This window comes from Nymphaea colorata, chromosome 3, assembly GCF_008831285.2.
Source record: "Nymphaea colorata isolate Beijing-Zhang1983 chromosome 3, ASM883128v2, whole genome shotgun sequence".
NCBI classification, from domain to species: domain Eukaryota; kingdom Viridiplantae; phylum Streptophyta; class Magnoliopsida; order Nymphaeales; family Nymphaeaceae; genus Nymphaea; species Nymphaea colorata.
Window position 1 is genome coordinate 17,638,120 of NC_045140.1, and position 23,250 is coordinate 17,661,369.

The 23,250-nt window shown below is 38.7% G+C and overlaps 2 protein-coding genes across 3 annotated transcripts; one reads left to right on the forward strand and one right to left on the reverse strand.

The window, feature by feature from the left end:
* Window positions 1–222: 222 nt before the first annotated feature.
* LOC116250810 (probable inactive receptor kinase At1g27190) lies at window positions 223–2,915 on the reverse strand. The gene is made up of 2 exons (XM_031624750.1): window positions 2,803–2,915; window positions 223–2,671 (listed from the first exon to the last, which is right to left on the reverse strand). Exon 2 carries the CDS (start codon window positions 2,233–2,235, stop codon window positions 421–423), a length of 1,815 nt encoding a protein of 604 aa, XP_031480610.1. The 5' UTR covers window positions 2,236–2,671; window positions 2,803–2,915; the 3' UTR covers window positions 223–420.
* A 3,638-nt stretch (window positions 2,916–6,553) lies between these two features.
* Window positions 6,554–22,608, forward strand: LOC116250226 (serine/threonine-protein kinase 1). 2 transcript variants are annotated; one of them, XM_031623761.2, is made up of 17 exons: window positions 6,554–7,427; window positions 8,406–8,494; window positions 8,638–8,745; window positions 9,574–9,681; window positions 10,755–10,845; window positions 11,687–11,739; window positions 13,035–13,097; window positions 13,386–13,430; window positions 13,571–13,606; window positions 15,469–15,524; window positions 17,334–17,415; window positions 18,029–18,284; window positions 19,985–20,141; window positions 20,499–20,673; window positions 20,813–21,013; window positions 21,096–21,181; window positions 22,222–22,608. In XM_031623761.2, exons 1-17 carry the CDS (start codon window positions 6,824–6,826, stop codon window positions 22,319–22,321), a joined length of 2,310 nt encoding a protein of 769 aa, XP_031479621.1. In that variant the 5' UTR covers window positions 6,554–6,823; the 3' UTR covers window positions 22,322–22,608. The 2 variants fall into 2 exon arrangements, with proteins under 2 accessions (XP_031479621.1, XP_031479622.1); XM_031623762.2 differs by having other exon boundaries at window positions 6,559–7,427; window positions 19,988–20,141.
* The last annotated feature ends 642 nt before the right edge of the window (window positions 22,609–23,250 follow it).

A 23,250-nucleotide genomic window follows, 5' to 3' on the forward strand; every position in this document is an offset into this window, starting at 1 on the left:
AAACAAAATGGAAAAGCATAGGCCATCCAATGCCAGGTAAGACAATATATCTCACAGGAAAATAACTGGACAGGATCTGCATAATGTTCTGCGTGAAGGATAGAATGAACAAATAACAAATAGCCAGCTTAAGAGTAATAATGGAAGACTAAACAGCCCAAGAAAATTATTCTGACAACCACCCACTGTGAGATTTCTTTGTCACGGACCCCAAGAAACTCATGAAAATTAAAAAGGTTCATAATCTTACAAAGGAAAGTAATTTGATACAAAATACATTAATTCCAGGAGAATGGAGCGCATCTTGAAGATTACACAAAAATCTAAAACATACCATGATACAACATGATGCTGAAGTGAAGGGCAGAGGAACTCATTTCCCGAGGATGATCGTCAGTTTCTTCACTTGCTTGAGTAAGTTCATTCAAGGCGGTCCTCATCTTCCTTGTTTACTACCATAGGAAACTCATCAAAATGCTCAGAGAAATCATACGACTCGCCAATGTTCTTGAGCAACTGATAGACTTGATACATGGACGCTCTCTCTTTTGGTCTTGGTGACACACAAGCAAATGCTATCCTAAGGAACTGCAAGATCTCTTCATCGTTACCTTTGTCGCACAGACACTTATCAATGGCGTCCTTAAGGTGGCCGGCAGCGGAAAGGTGGTTCACCCAATCAACCAAGTTCCCTTTGAATCCTTCATCTGCATTTGACACATCCAGGGGCTTCTGCCCTGTCACCAGTTCCAACAGCAGTACTCCGAACCCATACACATCCCCTTTAAATGAAGCAACCAATGTGCTCGAATACTCAGGCGCTATATACCCAAAATCGCCAAAATTGCCATCGATGAACGTACTAAGGTTATTATCAGAAGAACCTAGCAATCTGGCGAGTCCGAAATCCATGATCCGCGCTTCATAGTCCTCGTTTAAGAGCACAGTTGTAGCACTGATGTTCTGGTGAATGAATGCTGGTTGGCAGCCATGATGAAGCCAAGCAAGCCCCCTCGCTGCCCCGATGCCAATCTTCAACCTCGTAGCCCAATCGACCTCACTCGGCCGCATAGGGCCATTCCCATGCAGCAGAGACCACATTGTCCCGTTGGCCATGTGTTTGTACACCAAAAGCCTCTCTTCCTCAACGATGCAGTAGCCCAACAATGGCACCAAATTGGGGTGCCTGAGCTGACCAAGCCTAGCCATCTCAGCCCGGAATTGCTTCTCCGACAATCGGCAATTCGGAAGACGTTTGATTGCCAATGCCGACCCATCATACAGCAACGCCCGATAGGTGGTACCGGTTCGATTCGACAAGATGATATTTTCGGGATCGAAATTGTTGGTGGCCGCCATTAAATCCGCCAATTTGATCTTGACGATGGGCTTCTGAAACATGAAAACATGGACCAATTTGTGTGCTCTCAATCGATCCACCCATCCGTCGCCACTGCCGTCGACCTCACCGTGACCTCCCTTCCTGCCGCCGAAGTACCACCAACGGATGAAGAAGCCGAACAGCAGCGAGACGAAGGCGCCGAAGACTCCAGCGGCGATGATGATGATCATGCTAGTTCTTCCCAGCCCCCCGCATTTCGATCCGAGCGGGTCGCCGCAGAGCTTGCTGTTGCCGCTAAACCAAGACGAATCGAATCCGGCAAAGGTCGAGGGGATCGAGCCAGAGAGCATGTTATTCGCGACAGAGAACTTCTTCAGCCGGTTGAGTTGGGATAATTGGCTGGGGATGGAGCCCGTGAGCTGGTTGTCGCTGAGCATGAGGGCGTTGAGGAAGTGGCAGTCGGCGAGCTCCGGCGGGATGGGGCCGGAGAAGCGGTTATTGGATAGGTCGAGGGTGACAAGGTAGGGAAGCCACTTGCAGACGCCGGCTGGTATGGCGCCAGAGAACTGGTTGTTGGAGAGGTCAAGGGATGTCATGCTAGAGCAGTATTGAAGAGAGTCCGGTATGCTGCCGGAGAGCTTCATACCGGAGAGGCGAAGCTCGAGGACCCGATTCTCGCGACTGTTCCAGCACCCGACTCCGTTAAAGTTGCAGATAAATCCGACCGACGAGTTGGCGAAAGTCCAGCTGTTCAGGTTCCCGTCAGGATCCGATAGCGCTTGACTAAGCCCCTTGAGGCAGCGGACATCATCCTCTGCGCTGAATACATGAAGGAGCATAGGCGAGGCAAGGAGAAAGACGAGAGATACACGGAAAATTAGGGTATTTTCCATGTCGCTGCTTCGTGCTGTTGCAGAAAGGTGTGGAAGAAGATGGGTAGTTTCGATTAAGGCTTCTCCACCTGGTCGATGACTCTAGATCAAAAGCTTACACCTTCCAGCGAAGGCGGTGATTCGTGGTGAGAGGGTTCAGAGGAATGATAGACAGCAAATCAGGGTTTATCCTCCTCTGCAGATGCACAGTATCGGGTAATTAGGCATTTCCCTGATGTGGGTATTGGTGTTCCTCCTTCTGGTTTCACATAAGGAAGAAGAAGACCACTCGGATTCCAGCCTCCAGGGGTTTTACCTTAAACTCAAGATTGAGAGCAGTAGGATTTGGAAAACGAGATGGTGTGGAGAATGGGAGGGCTCTGCCTAGACCCTACCTCAGTTAATGGATCAGCACGAAGAAAATCAGGTGATTCTGTGATGATGGGGATTGCTCCTCCTGCAGCAAAAGAAGATGAAAAGAAAGAAAAGAAAAGAAATCAGGGTTTCTCCTTCCCCATGTATGACAAACCATGAAAAGATTAGGGCTTTTCTTTGGTGGTATCGGTTAGGCAGGAAGGAAAGGAAGACCTGGTTTCCATGTGAAAGATAGAAAGGAGTGGATGGGCACGAATGAGAAGCAAGCAGCCATTGACTGGAGAGACAGAGAGAGATAAAAGAGGGACAGAGAAGGAGCAGTTAATGGCCAGTGCAGTCGAAATAATTTTAAAAAATCAATTATGTCAAATTACAACTAACAATTAAATGTTTTTTGTGCATTTTAATTTCTAATAATCCCAGAGTTTAATTTTTTTTTTCCTTTTTCACTAGTTCATTCAATTTTAATAAATGAAATGATTTGGTTGAGATTGATTGCAAGTCAGCATAGTTGAAAACGGCGGTATCCGGATCGGGTCAGAATTCACATAGTCTGGATCCTTATTTCTATAAGGCTCGAGTGCAGGTGGACGAGTGCAGTCGGCAGATTGAGGGGAAAAGACGTTTCCTTCTCTTCGAAAAGTCGGCAGATTGAGCTTAAGAAATTGTAAACCATTAGAATTAAGAAAAAAATGCAAAGATCGTGAATATAATGAAAAAGATTTTTAAAGATGACTTACATGCAAATATTTCACCATTTGATACAGATGCAAGAATTGGATCAAGGTTCCCCATGCATATATTAGATCTGACTCAGATCCATACAAACATGAGCAGATCCATCAATGCAGTCATTGATCGCATTGGACATAATCTGCCAGCCGGATACAGATCTAAATCTAAGAAATACGACGCCCGATCTGATTTCTATACCCCTAATATAAAAATTCTTATGCCAAATCCCGTTATAATCGCTAATTTGTGGAACTAATTGCACTAAGACCTCTAATTCAGATGGCATTAGGTTTCAGGTCTGATGAAGTCATCATCACAAGTGGGCTACCCGATCCAAATCTAGATCTATAAACTCCAATCTGATTTTTATACAAAAATCCAAATCCAATCATTGAATTTTTAGGGATAATGCACCAGGACAGGACCCAACCCAAAGTGGGTCAGGTTTGGCATTTTCACTTTTTGATTTGTCCGGTAAAAACTGGTGTTCTTTTTGGCCTTGTCCAACTTTTCAGCGACCATGAGACTGAACCACTTTCCCTCCTAAAAACATATATATACAAATTGGCAACAGGTATTTCCCCTCACATTTCTAACTTAAACTTTATTTGTATTGGTTTTATTTTTCATCTGAAGTAATCTGAAATCGGCATATGCTGCAGACGACAGACCATGAAACGGGCACGACTCAGTTGCTCACGGTACTTAATAGTAGCGTGCAAGCTTTGCGGTCCCTACTATTTCTAAAAGAAAGTTCCTGTTGAGCCAATTCAGTAAATTTTTTTTTGCATTCAACCGCGGATTTGAGATCCACTGCTTAAACAAATTTCACAGTAGAGCGGATCTCAAATCACATAGGGTCTCATATCCAAGAGTGTCAAATGCAGTCCTGCATTGAAATAAATAAAAATCTTACTGAAGTTTGTGTATCCGCGTAGTTTGAGACTTAGTGTCAGATCATTTCCCCTTGTATAAATAAATAATGCACCTGGACCCTCCTTGCTTTTTTTTTTTCTCGGGTCAATAAAGTGTTCGAAGAAGTTCCAAATCGATGATGTTGTATTTGAATTCGGCGTGTGGGCACCACGGCGACTGATTAAGCAGCTCTTGAAATAAATGATTTTTTGTTTTTTGAAAACAATTGAGGAAGTTGATGTGAAAGTTCTCCAATTCTTCAGTTTTTTTTTCTCTTTTTTGTTTAATTGTTCTATTTACTTTCCTTTTTTAGTTATCATTTTGTTATTCTTCAGTTTTTTTTTAGTATTTTAGTTTTTTTTGTTTAATCAATAAGGAAAAGTTGTTTGATTTGTACATAATGATTCTTTCATTAGCAAAAATAGATGGGGTTTTCCCAGCCCGATTTCTTCCGAACAAAAAATAACAAGATGGAAAAGAGAAGAGGTTTTATTTAAAATTTGAGGTCCATGCATTATTTAAAATCAGGCCTTCTAAGTTAGACTTCTTTTTTCAAATGCAAAAAAAAAAAAGATTTTTTTTGACATCCATAAATTAACGTTGGTCAATGCAAAAAGTAAAATAAGAATTTAAAGTCATTACTTTGTCTAAGCTTTGTCCCATCAAATTTATGGATCTAGACCTTATGTTGAAAAACACTTCTTTGAAAAAATCAATCAACGAACTTAATATTAAAATTATATTTAAGAGACAATAATTAAATAATCCAATTTTTTTTTATAGAAACATAGACGTGGAGAGTAACACTTTTACAATTATAACTAAATGAGCAACATAAGGTGTGCGGAATGGACCATGCCATACGCATGAGTAGGCAAACGGGTCGTGGATCCCAGTCACCTAAATGCTTTGAATTCGGGTTGGATCCACTATTTCCCATATTTGACTTAATCAGACCTGCCTCTGCCTTCATTGAATTTGATGTCCGACTTGAATTTCTGAAATGGATTTCGGAACCAGCAAAGAAATTGCTCGGACTTTACTTATAATCGGGTCAGATCCTTATCGGATCTTTGAGATTCCATCACTCAAACCGTATCCTGGGTCCACTGATCCATGTATCTTTACGGGATCCAACCAAGTGAATCCGGTTTCCTGTTGTGGAATCTTGTTGACTCGTCCACCATCTAAGGGTGGGCGTCAGGCAGGGCCGCCGCCGGGCCCAGGCCTGGCCGAGAAAAACCTGGCTTGGGTTAGTACGTTTAGATTAAAAAAATATTTTTTTAAATAATATATATTCATTATTATTAATTATATTTTATATTTAAAAATTATTTTATAATTAAAACTTTATTTTTAAATTTTAAATGGCCTAGACCCGGGCTGGCCGGCCCGATGCCCACCCCTTAGTATGGGTCCCTACGCCCTGTGGTATGATATGTTGAAACCGGTAAAGGTGAGTTAGGTGGAACCTCTCAATTATTTACTTTGAATTGATAAAGAATTAGGAATTGACCCAAGTCCCAACCATTCCAAAATCCAATCTAAAAGATAAACTTATTATATAGTTAACTTTACGCAATGCATCAATACATTCAAGCGATATCATATAACTACAAACCAACATACTTCATATAATTTTCTGCTGTATTAGTTAGACTTTACACGTAAAAAAGAAAAAAGAAAAAGAAAACTTAGACCCTTAACTTGTAAACATTTATAAAATCTGAAACTGAATTGGAGATTTATATATGATATACCAAAGCTTATGACTTTGGACATGTATATTGCATTTTACTGTATGATTAGATATGTGAGAAAAGAGAAACACATAATGTTGGCACTAAGTCCAGTGATATCAATAATTCATGGTGGCCAATTATTGTTCTGAGTATGATCTGAACTTGAAAAGGAAAACTAATGCTGAAATATCTTTATGCATTAAAAAATTGCGTTATTGTTTGAACCATTTTAAGGACGCCCTTGTGTGCGGGATTTATTAGTTGATCACTCTTCGTCAGAACTTTAATAAATACGGTGCATTAGAACGAAGTAAACCAATTAATATTGTAAAAATCGCATCAAGCCACTTCATATGGATTAGATTGAATGTTCCAAGTCATTGGAGAAAGTGTGCGAGACAACTTCTCTCACTGACAATATATCTGGGATGGGCTGTCGCGAGAGACCCGAACAAGCGTTACAAGAGCAGGCACGACGTTTGGAGCCTGTGGACTAACTACTCAAGCCTCACCTTTCAATTTGCTGAATCGGAAAATTGGGGCATCGGTTGGCATACGACTCGTACCGACTCGCATCGCTTAGGTTTCGGAAACTCGCGTGCGGGACGGCTGGCAGAGCCACGCGATCGTCTCCGTCCTCACCGCCGTCATCCTCTCTCTGTTGCTCTCGCTCTCTCCGTCACAGGCGTGCAAGGGGAAAGGGAAACCGAGGGAAAAATGAATTCCAGGAAAACGGAACCCAGGTTGCGCTCTATGGGCGAGGGGAGGAGGGAGGGTTGTGAGCCGGTGCCATAGATTCGACCTCGACATCCCGGAAAGCCAGACGATCTCCGGCAACGGAAATGTACTCGACCGTCGTGATCCACTCCGACGATGAAGAGGAAGCCGGAGTGAGCGATCGGCAGGACGATGCCGACTTGTACGCCACCGTCGTTCGGAGGGACGACGTCGAGAACGACGATTCCTACCTCCCTCCCCTCCTCCAACGCCTCCCGAAGGACTTCGACGCAGCTGTCGACGACGACGGCGAGGACGACGAAGAGATCGGCGGTTCGGGGACAGTCGTCATTCGCCGGAACCGTACGCCTCGGAAATCCTATCTCAGGGAGAGGAATTGGGGGGTTTCGAGGAAGGCCGACCAGGAGGAGGATCCCTACTCGACGTTTGTGGTGAAGTCAAACGAGAACAGCCCTCGCGATTCTTTTCTTGGGACAATGATCCGCCGGACTGGCGGTGGTGGAAGCGGGCTCCCGTTTGCGATGGTCAGTGGCTGGCGGCAGGAGGAGGGAGCTGCGCAGGGAGGGTTTCTGCAGCAGAGGAAGGACGCTTTTGGCGTCGATGAGGGTACGAGGAAGTCGGTGAGAAAGGGTTCAGTGAGCTCGGTTCCGGATAGCGTCGTCGTCAGGGAGGATCCTTCAACGAAGTATGAGTTGCTCAATGAGCTCGGTGAGTTTGTTTTTGGCATTTTTTTGCATTTATTTCGAATACTTCTGGATTCTTTGCCGTCGTAGCTGAATCTTCGCCTCAGCTGCTCGTGGGTTGATTTCTGCAGAAAATTTCTGTTTCTTCTGTTCTAAATTGCGAGACAATGGTTCTCTTGTTCGTTTTAATAGTTTATTTTCTTTAACCAAGTAAGGTGGTCGAGCAGTGCTTTTGGTTTCCTGTTGTTCTTTCCCCCCCTCCCTTTCGATACGCTCGATTTGTGCGCATCTCTCTCTCTCTTTCTCACACACACACACGCATCGCATACACAGTTGCCGGACTGTTTGTGTAAGGTTTGTATTGGTCGTGGGAAATTGTCGTTTTCATATCATATGCTGTTGGGTTGTAACAATAGAATTGTAGCAAAATCACAGCTTTCTGGAAATGTAGAGATCAATCTATTTTCTCGGGACAATCATAACTAAGAATCCTTTCACCTTTAGAATTTTTTCCGAGCCTTGTTCAGTTCCGTCCAAGTTCAGCAACTTCACTTTTCTGGTTCAGTTGACAAGCTTTGGTCAGTGAAGCTCTAAATTTCTTCACTGTTCTCAAATGGTAATTTCAGGATCTGCAAGGTCGCCTTTGGTTTATGAAAATGTGAAAATGTAATATTTTACGAAGATATTGGTGATTATGACAAATTATTGCTTTCTCTCATCAATGTAATAACAGTGTTGGCCTTCTGTGTTAGGATATTGACACATATATCAGTAATTTGATTATGAAAGCATGTAAGATATGCCTCATGAAAGTTTGACTCAAATGTTGCTTTCATTGGGCTGGTAGCCTTGCTTTTTGTGCAGATAGCTTGCCTCTGGATTTTCCTTTTACGTAGTAGAAATGTGCTTAATTGGATAAAGCATTCCTTTTATAGGGTTTCATAAGTCTGTTCCTCACAGTATGAATATATTATTATTGATCAATTTTCGCTTACTTCTGCAGGGAAGGGCTCATATGGGGCTGTTTATAAAGCTAGAGATTTGAAGACGTCAGAGTTAGTTGCAATTAAAGTTATATCCCTAAGTGAAGGGGTTTGTTTCATTAACAACCTTTTTTTTGTTTCTTCTGTAAATGACAGAAAATGTAGTAGTGAGATGAAGTCAGAGAATCTAAATCTGAAATTAGGATGGTTATATGTTTTTTCTAGTAGTATTGATTCTATTGTTGTTCTCAGGAAGAAGGTTATGAAGAAATCCGTGGTGAAATCGAAATGCTGCAGCAGTGTAATCATCCAAATGTTGTCCGATATCTTGGAAGCTACCAAGGAGAAGAATATCTTTGGGTATATAACTGGATGATTTACTCTTTTTGCATCACCAAAAATTTTGGCAGTTTTATTGTAAATGCGTATCACACTTTAGTAATCTTTTCTACTTGAAGGTGGATAACTATTTTCATGTCTTCATGAACATGGCATATGTTTTTATAGTTGTGCTTTTAAAGACTCCATTAACTTATTCTGCTGCCGCAATCTATGTCAGATGTATGTCTTTTTTTGAGCACTCAAAATGTTAAATTCTGCTTTTATTCTAGACATTATGTGTCAATCTTCTACTTGTCATGACCCACAAGTTGAGTTCCACCATGCCATTGTAAGACATGCTTGCTGCCCATAGAAATTTCTTATAAAATCCTGGTATGATTTGGTGTTCTAATAGACCAATTGTTTTTTGTTCATGTGTGAGTGTCAACTGATACCTGTCCCATACCAAACAGTATGTTTTTCGGGGTTCTGGATTTGATTAAACTTTGGCATGACAAAGCAAGAGTTGTCAAATCCTAGTTTCTTTTTCCTTTTTCTGTTTTTATCCTTTCTGAATTGATTACTTACGTTGAGAAGTTGATGAATGTCCATAATCCATGTTGAAGCAATGCGTGGTTGTGTATCAAATAAGAAGGTAGCACCACTGGTGTCTTCTAGTAGTATTATTGGCTTGGTTTTTCATGCTAGAATCTGTCCATTTTATTTTTGTGGACCCCAAGTTTTTGCAAGCTAATGTCTTTTGGTTCTTATGTTTTCTTTTAAAGTGTTAAATTGGTGGTTCTTGTATTTTCAGGTGTACACAATCTTTTAATGCCTGATGCTCTGATACTAATGTAATATTTGCAGATAGTAATGGAGTATTGTGGTGGTGGAAGTATTGCTGATTTAATGAATATTACAGAAGAACCTTTGGACGAACAGCAGATTGCCTACATCTGTAGGGAAGCCCTGAAGGTGCTATCTGTATGCCTTTATATAGGACCACTTGTTTACACGTTGCTGCATCCCCCTTATTTTTGGGCAAGTTGAATTCACTGACAAATTAAGTGTTTTTGCTTTCTTACAACTGAAGGTTCACAACTGGTGATGCAGCATGTTCATGCTAAAATAGGTTATCATATGTCTGTAACGTAGGGAAAGAACACACTTACACATACTTGCCCCAAAATTATTTGTCCTTGAGAAGCAAGCAAATCATATCTTCACGTTTTTAACAAAGTTAGCCTTGTGAGAAAGTTCATGCTGAGGTTCATTATGATTGCAACCTTGCATCTATGGATCAGTGTTTGGTTTTATACTGCTTTGCGGAGCCTCTGATAACTGATAGTCCTCTTGCCACTTCTGTTTGGGATTATCTATGAATCATTGAGGTGATAACTCCCCATCTGAGGAGGGTTCATGGCATTGTCTCAAATGTAGCCCTTTTCTTGAAAGTATCTTGTTAACAATGGAAACGTAGAAAAATCAAAGAACATGAAAAATTGTGATATTTGAGAAAAATGAGAAATAAAAATGTTGTGTTTCTGTCACTTTTTTTTCTGCATTTTTTCACCAAAATGTTTTTGAACTATATCTAACCTTTTGAGGTTTCTTTTAATAATTTAATAACTGTTGTGATTTTTTGTCAGTGGTTTCATATGAGTAGACAACTCAGTTGATTAGATTTTTCTGTCTTTTTATCTATTTTAAATTTTTTGAATTTCTGATATTTTCCTGAGAAAAACAAATGTATCGATTAGTTTCCAAGAAAAACTTCGCAGATAAAAACCCAAGAACTATGGCAATGGCTCATGGACTTACAATGATGTTATACATGTCTTTAATGTTTGACTAAGACATCTCTGCATGAACAAACATGGATTCTTCATCATGCATGTTTCTTTTATCTGTCTGATTCTTGTTTGTGTGTTATACACATTTTATCTTTTGGCACATTTGTTTTTGCATGCATTTTTGCATTTATGTCCATTTTAATGTCAGTTGCGGCTTCTGAGGATTTTAATTAAGGATGACGCTTTTTAGTGCAGGGATTATCATATTTGCACTCGATTTTTAAGGTTCATAGAGATATAAAAGGTGGCAATATCTTGCTGACAGAACAAGGAGAGGTAAAATTAGGTGAGTCAATTTTCACTTTTTTCAGGCATTGTTATTTGCCATTTTCATTGTTTCAAATTGTGTTCTTGCTACAGCATGTTGTAAAACTATGTTGTAAATTCAACCTTGCAGTCGGCTTAGCTGAACGTTTGCTGCATTCTTTTGTTATGGATCAAGATATTTGAGGATGAGTCTCTTTGTGCCTAGATATGCATGAGTTTCTCTGCTGTTCGTGAACCTGTGCTACAAGCAGGAAATTGTAGTTTCATACTTTCATGTCCTCTACAATTTGGCGAAACTATTAGTCTCTTAGTAATCTTCAAAGTTCATTATCAACGGATAACACTGAAAAATTGGCCCCTTCTGCCCTTCCTTTCTTCCTCTTTTTTATTTTATTTTATTTTATTCCATTATCATTAAGAATGAAAATTAATCCCTTCCCTCTCTCTCTCTCTCTCTCTCTCACGGTTAAGGAGAGTGAAGCTATACTGGATCTCATTGATCCTGGTATCATTCAGGGTTGAAGGAATCAAGCTTGCGACAATGAAGAACGACGAATCATGTGGTTTGTCATTTATACATCTATGGACAAATGAAATGCTTCCATGGGGAATTTCCTTTGAGACTAACGGAAATTTTAGTTGCAAGTAATTTGCAAGCTGTTATTTTGTTTTTCTGCTGCAATGAATCTGGACAAGTTACAATGTAAACAATAGCCTACAATATAGGAGTTATAATATTTTAAAGAAGATTTAGGGTTACATTTTTCCGGTGGAATGTTGACTTTATTACTGTTTTCCAGTTCTTGCTTGGTCTTTTGTATTCTTTATCTAGCACTAATACATTCGAGGTTGTTTTTTAGGGGATTTTGGTGTTGCTGCGCAGCTTACAAGGACTATGTCAAAACGCAACACGGTATGATCTCTTTTCAAATAATGCACTCTATGCTTGCCTTGGGCGAAACTGTTTACTTGATTTGCAAATTTGTGACATATATTGTCATGGTGGAAAGTTAAAAATTTAATGGTTTTATTTGCAGATTCATGTTTTTGTGGATTGGGTGTTTTTTGTTCTGTAACTTCTCAGATGCCACGTTAAGAGGTCCCACGCTGCATTGTTGAGTCAATTTAGTAGTGTCAATTATAGACTGCTTATACTGTTCAATTTCATATGTTCATGTTTCATAACAACTTCATAGTTATTTAGACCCCTGCATCCTCCTCCACCTCGTGAGTTTTTCTTTTCCATTTTTTTGTATTTCAGGTAATGATTGAAACTGATGTTGTGAATGGGTAAAGACTAAAGAGGTAGCGGTCAATGTAGCCCGGTGTTTTATTGAGTTATTTGGCACCTGCATTATTGGTGTCAATGTAGCCCAGTGTTTTATTGAGTTATTTGGAAGCCTAGGATATGTTTCACAGGAACCTTATAGTTCTGTTTGTCAGAAAAATGGCCATATTGAAAAAGATTAATTTCAGAAAGGAAGAAGGATGGATTGATACTTAGGGAGCTACAAGATGTTACATAAGTTTGTGGGTGAGTTGGTTGTAGCTCTAAACCTGCAGGCTTGAAGAAACAACTTTCAGAAGCCAATTTCATGCAACCAGGATAAGGCTTGATGATGATAAAGGCATGCCTATCATTGGTGAAGTCTAGTATCCCATCTGATGCGGTGTCTGATTGATCCAAGTTTTCCATTAAGCAGATCACTCCTATTCATTTACTTGGAAAGTTATGAAGTGGTCTCAGGTTTAATTGTAGCCGGCCCAATTAAATGATGCCCAAGAAAACAGAAATGATGTCCTGTCATCATGTTCAACAATTTTTTTTGGGAACAGAATTAAGCATCTTGTTAATTTCCATGCGAAGGCTTAAGACTTTTGCTATTGGCCTTTATGTTTGTGTACACCGATGTTGCCCGGAGTTTGACCATGATGTGACTAACACAAGGCAGATGCTTTTGGGAGGAGAATGTGACTGGTGTTAAATGTCCCTGTGCATGTTCATGTTTGAGTTAGAATAATATGTAATGTAATTTTGTGTCCTCAGTTATGCAACTTCATAGTGGAATTATAGTTCTTGACTAAGAAAATGCTGTCATTCCTAAAATGTTTATGTTATTGGTTCTGGCTCATAGCATGATTGGTCTTGTCTTTTCATGATGCAATGCAATTAAGAATCTACTAAGTAGTTTAATCTTGAACTTGCAGTTTATTGGTACTCCTCATTGGATGGCTCCTGAGGTTATTCAAGAAAGCCGTTATGATGGAAAGGTATCATAATAAGAAAAGATACACAAGGATTGTCTTTAATTGAACTATTTGTTTTTGGATCACTTGTTGAAAATAATATAGCCTTTTCACTTCAGATATTGTGTTTCAGGGCAGTACATACTTGAACAATATTCTGGGTTTGCTGTAGATGCATGAAGAACTTATTCATGTTTCCTATCATTTCTTTCTTTCTTGTTCTTCTTTGATTTTTAACCAATGGTGACTATCATTTTCTTTAAGACAATTGGCTTCCTTTGCAGAAACTTACAATAATTTATCTCTGAACAGGTTGATGTTTGGGCCCTTGGTGTATCTGCAATTGAAATGGCTGAGGTTTGTTTTTTTTTAAAGTTCTGCTTTTTCAGAAATATCCTTTACTAGATTGTTTTTGAACTCCTCTTAGCATTCATGAGGCCTTTAGAGTTACAAAAAGCCTGTTGACCTGTGTAACACTTATTTTTCTACCTTTTCAGGGGCTTCCACCAAGATCCACTGTGCATCCAATGAGAGTCAGTATATGTGCTTCATACCTATTTGATTTGCTTTCAATGTGATTTCAACCTTATATCACAGATTTACAGTAGCATTATCGTGCTGCTAGACATACTCAGGTGCATGAGGTCACCTTCATGTTCAACAAAGTGGTTTTTCTAGAAACAGTAAAGATGATAAATAGGTTCCAATCTCTCATCACATGGCAATTAGTTCATGTTTTTTTAGCTATTTGAGGTTGTGAATTTTAGTTAGAGCTTCGTTTCTTTTCTGGATGACCTTTTGGTGGCAAGATGTCATTATCTTTGTTTAAGACAACAATTTATCCCTTGTTTTTGGCATATTATTGTCATTCGTTATATATCTTTCAACTTGCCTCTTGCAGTTTATCATTACCTTATTAAGGCTGTTTAAATTTTCACCTGCATTTCCAACGAAAATGGGCTGGGTTGGTCCCCTTCCATTGGAGAAAAATAAAGAATAATATGTACAAATCAAAGTCGACCAAAAGGTCTAAGTACGCCTGCTTACAAAGCAAGGAAAGAACATCAAAAGATAAAGCTTGTTTACATCAAAAGATAAAGTTTGTTTGCACACTATCATCTTGCCAAGGACATTATTATCATGGTAAAAACTAAAAACCATTGATTAGAGCTGACTCCTTAAGACCATGAAGCCATGATTTTTTCACCTGCATTTCAACTTCATCCATAATGATGCTTATCAAAGATAAAAGAAAGAAAGGTTTCAACCCACATTAATAGTAATTATTTATCCCTCTTTTGTCATTGTTCATTGCTTTAATCTTCAAAAATGATATTATCAAGTTTATCATTTCTTAACAATATTCAGCTGTACCAGCCACCCATATCAACAATTTCTTGATTCATCATCACCTTCCTTTCAGGTGTTTGAGATGATACTCTTAATTTTCTTCTTTAAATACGTCTCTTGAAAAGTATCTTCCAGACATATGCAATCTGAATGATGGTTGGAAACTATGTTCCCAGAAACACACAGTGGTCGCCATAGGCGAAACCTATATTGACTCGTCAATTTCATTAGACTATTTCATTATTCTTGGACTTTTCTCTGTGCCTGTTATTTACTATTGACACAAACTTGTTTTTGAAGGAGCTACATGACTTAATCAAAAGAAATTCTTTGGCCTGTAGCTGGATTAGCTTTTTCTAGTAGCTTATAACTTGACGGATATGCTAAATTGTCCTGCAGTGCTTATTGTAGTGTTTGAGTTTGTTTACTGTGTGTCTGAATCTTTCCATAGGCCGTCTTGATGGTGTGGGGAACAAATTAGGGGACTGTTGAAAGTTTGAAGTTCTTGATGATGACAGATGTTTTTGATTTTATCAGTATATAATTACAAAGTCATATTAGTTTCAAACTTTTTGATGCTAATCTCTGATGCCGTGGTGCATCATGATTACATGACGTTAGGTCAATGATGTTAAGTGGCTGGTGATCCTTAGTCCTCCAATGTCTTTTATAGAACTGTGTTTCGCCAATGTATTGTTATTCCTTGTTGAAGTTTGATATGAGTGTTACTCCATGAGCCTTCATCATAGTAGATGTTATTTGGCCATGTTCCATTATCCTTTACGATTATGTCCTGAAAGGATGATTATTTGGTCACAGTTCATTATTGAACTTTTCAAACATTTTTTGTATATCAACTGGTTTTTCTCTCTCCTTTCTGTTGCATCATTTGTAGGCTCCTATCTTGCATTAACTTCTGTTGTTTTGGTTTTGATGCTTATAACCTCAAGGAATTTATTCACATGCCTTGGATGAACATGTTTCATGTGATGTTGCCAAGCTTTTTCATCATGGAATGCATCTTTGACATTAAATCTTTATGTAGGTACTGTTTATGATATCAATTGAACCTGCTCCTATGCTTGAGGACAAAGAAAAATGGTATGTTTGCTCTGATGGTGTTGTATGGAGATTTTCCTGATGTATATGACCAGTTCATTCTTATGTTCTCATCGCCTTTGTGTATTCTGAATAAGAACTGCCAAGTTAATTGCACTATATACACTACTATCCGACCTATGAACATAAAATGGCTTAACTATTTGTATAAATTAGGTTCTTGTTACCTGGCATGTAAGATTGCATGTAAAATTGTTGTAGTTCTGGTGAACAGGTTGGACTAAAACGAAGTTACTTGTTACTTATTGCACATTTATTTTGCTAATGGTTTTGAGACCTTTCTTTTCCGCATTTAAACAATTACCGCATACCTTGTTCTGTCGTTTTTGTCTCTTGTATGATTGATATGTTTTTAATGAAATATGTGTGGCGAAAGTGTTGTTGGCTTTTGAACTAAAAGTACTTGTGTGCCCATGCTAAGGTGCAAACAGTGGACAATCAGTTACTGATTAGTGTTTGAGTATATTTTCTGGTCATTTTTATTATGGGCATTTTCTTAATAATGAATACTCTATGTTTTATATGGTGAGCTGTGTCCTCTTCCCAGTTGCCACTGCCTTGAAACCGGCAGCATCCTTTTAGCATTTTGTCCAAAAGTTGCGACTGTGTGTGTTCCATAATTCCATTTGGCAGATTGGCATTTAAAGAGCTCTCCATCAAGTCTATGAGGAACTGAATTAGTGTTGAAGATAAAACTTAAGCATCAACATACAGAAGGCTTCAAAAGAATGATGTTAGACTGATTTTAAGCAACATAATCTTTCAAGTGGCTCCATTCCATCTTTCAACTGGATGCAATCTCAACTCTTGTACAACATGAAACATTTCCATTTTTACAGTGGTGAATGCCCTGACTCTTTATGGGAAAGTAATTTCTTAACAGTTTAACTCTGTCTACAATGATATTACCGCTGGCCATGAGTTATGTTTTGTCATTAATTTCTATGTGCAGTTGTTTCTCCTGCAATACGTGAATTTGTTTCTATGATGTCTGCTTATTAGGGTGTGAAACGATCAGATTTGAAGCAGATCCTACTTTATCTGACCCATTTCCAAAATGCTACTATTAAATCTCAATTCCAAAAATAAATCTGAATCTACATCTGAAAATTTCCTCTGGCCCTTAACAGTTACAATGTTTATCTGTTTGTTGTCGTGGATGTAATCCAATTTACAATGAAGGTTTAGTTATGGATACCTTGCTTAGCAAGGTTTCCATTGAGATTCTTTCATTTATGTTTTTTTTAGGTGTAGTCTCTCTTGGAAAGATAAAGTGAAGCTTATTTGACCAGATAAAATTTGATCTCATATCTCCACCAAGTATCTGAAGCTGAATCTTAACTAGACTGATAACAAGTTCGGGTTTGGTGCACCAGTTAACCTCAAACACGAGTAGTTCTGGTTGAACCCAATTTCATATTTAGTTATCCTATCACATTTCCAAGTTTGATTTTAGTCGGATATACAGCATGTTCTGTTCTGCAAACATGAGTGAACTAATGTCAAGTTGCCAACTCTTCAGTCTGAACCTAAAATAGTGACTGGAATTTTCCTTTTCTTTTATGGAATAATTTTGCTTCTTTGTTAAGCTTACACTGTTTTTTGATTCTCATCTTTTGACATGACTGTGACCCTGTGATAGTGGTTACTGGTTAGCTTTATGATGGTGCTGATGACTATGACATTCTCATGATTGCAGTCTTTTTTATTCTACATTGATGGGATACTTTGCAATGGTCTCAATGCATAATCTGGATGCTGATTTTTCTTTTCTATTGACTTCATATGTAGGTCTTTAGTCTTTCATGATTTTGTAGCAAAGTGCCTTACTAAGGAGCCTCGTGCACGTCCTACCGCAATAGAGATGCTAAAGGTGAAATTATTATTTCCTTTTTTATGAGATATTTATAATGATGATAAAGTGTGGCACTCTTTGAGAGCACATAGGCCACACACGACCGTACTCAGATTTTCTGGCCCAACAGCCATTCTTCCATGTTTGATATTAGGCACTATCACCATCTATATATAAGTCTTTCAGCATATGATACATATATACCAGATTCACTTATCTCCACACACACATATAATACAGTAAACACTTTTAATTTACGTTGGCACTGATTTGCCATTATGGGACATCATAACTGGACCAGTGACACCTGTTGTACATTTGAGTGAAGAAAGGGTGGCTTTACCCTTCTTAGTGTTATCTTGTTCTCCATAGCTGGTCTATGTGCACTTCCTGCTTTCTTCTTTTTGGTGGATACTTCTTTTTGGTGGACATTGGTGGACTGATATCTGTGTGTTTTTTGGTCCAAGCACTATATGAAGCATTTTATGAGCTGCTAATGGTTATGTACCTGATATATAAATTGTGATTTTTCAAGTTCTTGGTGTAGTAATGGTGGCACCCTTTTGTTTGTTTTGTAATTATTAATTTGAATACGTCGTCTCTTGTATTCATGAAATACTTTTAATAACAGCACAAGTTCATTGAAAAATGTAAATGGGGAGCCTATATAATGTTACCCAAAATCGAAAGAGCTAAGCAGATCAAAGCTGCAATTGCTGCCCAAGCACCTGCAGTTGTTTCAGAATCTTCAGCTGTCAATGAAGATTATGGTGATACCGTACCATCCAGGCCCAACAGAGTTCTGGGTGAAGAGGGACAAGATGCAGTCAATGTTGAGGATAAGCTTGGACAGAGAAGTACAACTGCTGTTGAGGAAGATACAGGAGGTATTAGTCTCCTCTTTGGTAGTTTCTTTCTTCTATAACAATTGTATTTTGTTTTATCTCATCAAATTATTTTTATATGCTCATTTTATTAGCTAACTGAATGCAAGTTTGTTCATCCAGTACATTAAGGGGTCTTTGCATTTACTGATTGATCTGACGATGCTCATATTTTGAGATCAGTAGGTTTAAGATTGGAGTGCTTCCCACCTGATCTTAAATCAGAGCTTTCGGCTTTCAACAATTTAAAATGGCCAGACCATCGATTAGACGTTTCAACAATTTAAAATGGTCAAACTGTCTCCCAAGTTCCTAACTGATCTTAGATGATTGTAGTTATAAACCTAAGATTCTGACCTGATATCCTTAGCTTGTTAAACAATGGATTTGGTCTGAAGTCTGTGCAACATCGAAAGCTATGCCACATCAGATCCACAAACTTAAGATCAAACCTCAGTCGTAACTCCAAACTAGGTTGAGCTAAACTATTGTTGCTGCAACAACATCATTTCACCCTTTCCACAAGGATGGGTTTCTTGCTAACAACGTAGGTGAGGTGCACTTCAATAATGAGTCTGTTCTCGGGCGCTAGACCCCTGCACCACTTAGCTAACCCTTTTTATAGTGAGCTTGATTAGCATACAGGATCAAACACTCTTAAAAAAGAATTTTGTGGACCTCTTATCCGTAGTAGCAATTACTCATCCATTTTCCGTATTCTCTGTATTTCTGCTTTGACGTGTTTTGAAGTTGTTAATATAGCTCATGGAATATTGATTTAGTGGTAGCTTATTATGCTGAGTGGACATGGATGCATCACTAACTTTAGGATTATGAAGCTCGATTTTTCTATGAATCATTAGCTCCTTACCTTCCATGGTTATGTCCAGAATTCTCCCGTTCTCAGAAGACAAGGGAAGTATCAATGGCTGTATTTACACCAAGGTGATTTTGGTTTCTCATGGTTGGATGCTCATAGTTATTCAATTTGGACAAAACTATCCTAAATAATAAGATTTGAAACGATAAAATAAATGAGAGCTCTGCCTATAGCCAAAATAGGGACAGATTTTGCTTGGGTGAATTGGAAACTTTGCGAACATCAAGCTGTAGGTTCCAGCCCTCAGATGTAGGAGAAAAGGAGGATAGATCATAGTTGGCCATATACCATAGAAGGTATAGGGTATTCTTGATCTAGGTTTAGGTTCTCATGTAGCTTGTTTTGGCATGTGAAGTGGAAAGCATGTTGGAGAAGAGGAGTACTTAGTAGATGAAGAGGAGAAGCAACTGAAACCTCCTCTTCTTTTCTCACCTTGTTTTCTTTGTTCGTTGACAAAATAGAGGCTGATGCTGTATTAGCATCTTAAAACTATGCAGTCATCTCATCTAGTTTCGAGTCTTTCTGCCACTATAAGTTCAGAAAATAATCGTGGATGTTTGATGTACAGTATTGAGTGGGTACTCAACTTCTACTGTCTGCAGTGAAGCAAAACTGCATTGGCATGTCAACAGTGTGTGTTGTTTGTTCTCTGTGTAGCTTGCAAGGATCAAATAGTGTGGTTTTGTTCATCTTGGGAGAAGTATAGTAGGGATCTCCCACGTAAGAATCTCATTAGTTCTGTAACTTGTCCATGACCACATCTGTGGAAGTTTAAAGTGATCTTCTATGCCATCACTGAAGCAGCATTCTTGAATTGGCTTAGCAGGTGATTTTGGGACCTTCATAGTCCATACATCAGAAACTTTACGTGTCACAGATATGGGTGCACCAACTTCCACTACCAATCTGGCAACTTCCTCTGTCAAAGATTCCAAAATCGCTTCTTCAGATGTGAATGGAGAGGAGTCAACAGAAATTATGTAGGTTTCCTATTATTTTCTTTCTTATAATTTTCTTCTTTACCTTTTTGATGTGGTTTTTGTATTGTAGAGTTTTGATCATGGGTGCTTGCTATAAATTTTCCTGTTAAATTTTTGGACATGCTCTTATTCCTGTAAGGAATAGTTTAAAATGAATATGAAATGAAATGGCACGGTGCATGTGGACAGTTCACAAGTTAATTAAGTCTTGCAGTTGTTTGTACAGCTAATAATCCGGTGAAACTATTCAAATTTAACTTTTTGGCTGTGCCTTTTCATTTCTTTAATAGTCTGTGGTTTTTTGGAAGCGTCTTATCTTTCTGAATGATCATTGAGGGTGTCGATGTATCCTGCCAGGAAAGAGAAGGCAAAAGAGACACTGGAATTGGAGGTGGCAGCCGACAGGAAAACCTTACAAGATATTGCTGCTTCAGAGCAAAGCCTGCAGCCAGATGTCTCTTCTCATATGCTGCTCGGTGGTGGTGGTACATTCAAGTCCTCAGGCCACCAAGGTTTTGCTTTGCAGGATAAGGTAATATTGTGATGTTCCTCGGCTTGGTAAAGAATTTATTTTTGGTGAGAGGGTCCTTTAAACAAATACTAGTAATACATTGCAGTTATGCTTGACTAATCACAAATGACTTCTTGGACGCTTGAAATGTCTACTGCAGTTATGGTCCATCTATTCAGCTGGCAATACCATTCCTGTGCCATTTTTAAAAGCAACAGACATATCCCCACTTGCTTTGGTGTCAAACCATATAAGTAGTAGTGAATCTAGAGCTGGTAGTAATTTTGCACTGGAGGCTATTCAAGAGCTTTACAATGGTGAGAGTCAATCGAAAAAGGGCAGGAGGTCACAAAATAACGAGGTTTGTCTGAAATCTGATTTGTGATCTCATTATTCTTTATCTCCATATTTTCAGTCATTTTATCAGTTTTTTTTTTTTGCAGATTCCTCTTCCAACAAGTGTGTCTCAAAGACTGGCAGCTAGTTCAACTCTTCGTAACCTCGCACAGGCCTTGGCCTACCATAAAATGTACGCATTATTTTTTTATTTGTTTTTTTTGCTCAATTATACGCGCTACTGAGCTTTTGCATAACTTTGGCATGATCTTGTGGATTATTGCCAAGGTTTGAACTGTTGAATGAATCTCAAGAACTTGGTTGTTTGAGGAAGAGTTGACTAATTTTGAGTAGGCTGAGGAATTCCAATCACAAGTCTGGTACTCTGCTGGAAGAACGAGGATACTATAGGGAGTTCCAGACTTCAGAGTTCTAGCCTACATCAGCCAAGCAGAACTGCTTAGAAGTGCACCATTTTTTTTTTTGGTTCACCATGATTGTGTTTTTAATTGAACATAAATCAAACTACAAGTCCAAAATTCCATGTTGGCAGATATAGAAAGATTAAAAATGTAAATGTTGATGCGACCTGAGTCACGCGACTTGGCTACTTCTTTTTAGTACATGTAGTTGCAACCACATACAAAGCTTGTTACCAATATCTTTAATGTTTTCAATATTTTTCTTATTAAGAGGTGTGAAACCTTGTAAGAGTAGGTTGCTCATTGGGCCCTACTGACGAAGTAAGGCTTGGTTGGAGTTGCCAGCACCAACCCCTTGTCGACATTTTAGAATCAGCCATTAATATTGGCAAATACAATGATGTGTTATTTGTCCTCGTATACAAGAGTTTCTAATATTGTGATTCCTTTTACAATTTCGAAATATTTTATGTTCCATCCTTTTCATTTTTTTAAGGAAAGAGCTTGACAAGCACTGCTCTCTTTTGAAAGCAAGTTGATTATTTGGTTGACTACTTACCTGGAAACTCGTTGAGAATTACTAGATGTGACACTGATTTTCTCACTCAAACATCATGCAGTGCATGAGATTTAAAATTGGCTGTAGAGTTCAGTGGTTTGTTAAGGAACATCTGCGTTTGTTTGAGTCACTTGGTGCTTGGTAATGGGCTGCTACCGAGCTGAATACTAGGCCCAAGTACTGTGTCTGCGCTGCTTGTCACTCTGTTGTTGGTTAAATGCTGAAAATTGTTTGTCTAACCAATTGCCGCAGGTGCTACGAGGAAATGCCGCTTCAAGGGCTGCAAGCTGCACAGGAGCAGCAAACCATTCAGAACCTTAGCGATACGCTTAGAACTATTTTGCGCTTGTAATCTATACCACTTAATGAATGTGTCTGTCATCTTGTTCTTTATTTTTTCTCCATCTTTTTATAGGCTGTATCAGCAGGGAGCATGTTTTCAGCCTTATTTGCTTTCTAATGGGCATCAATTTGCTGTATGTTCTCCTGTACATGTCAATCTTTACATTTTATGTCATTAGCCTTCTTTTAGTGGCTAGTTTGCAATCTTGGTTCTGTTTCTTGCAATTTTTTTTTACTTGCAAGCAACAGAGTGATTATCATTGTTGAATCAAGGTACGATCATAATTTATGCATCAATTGTTGTGTTTTCATTTGTTTTGAGCTTAATAAGATGTACAACGCAGGGATGAGGTTCTTATTACTAACAACTAGTGATGATCCATTAATAGCGCCATGTATGAAGAACGGTTCTGTTTGACGTAAGCACATAATCAACTGTAACGGGTCCGAACTGATTTCTGCGAATCAATTTTATGTTGCATTCAATTATTTACCTTTTCCCCTGTGATCAGATTGTTTCCCTTGGAATACTGGACGTTGGGAGGAACTGTGAGCTGTAGCAGTGGATTCAGCTTAGAAAAAAATTCAACACAAAAAAAGATTTGTGGATCACGTGGATTCAACATAAAAAAACTGCTGACTTGAACCCACAATCGTGATCGATTCCCATTTTGACTTTACCCTCCTTTAGAATGGAGAAAACGGTAGCTCCAGACAAACACAGCAAACATGAAACTCGAGCCGTTGCATTGAATTTGATTAAACAGCCTGTTCTATTAATTACTCTCTTTTGGAAACAAAATCATGACCTTCACTCATCAAATTTTAATGGGTGGTGGGTGGTTGATTTTTGATGTTATTGATTGTCTACCTTACATATTCAAATGATGTAACTCAAATTTTACTATTTGTTAAATAAATTATGTATATTACATCTAT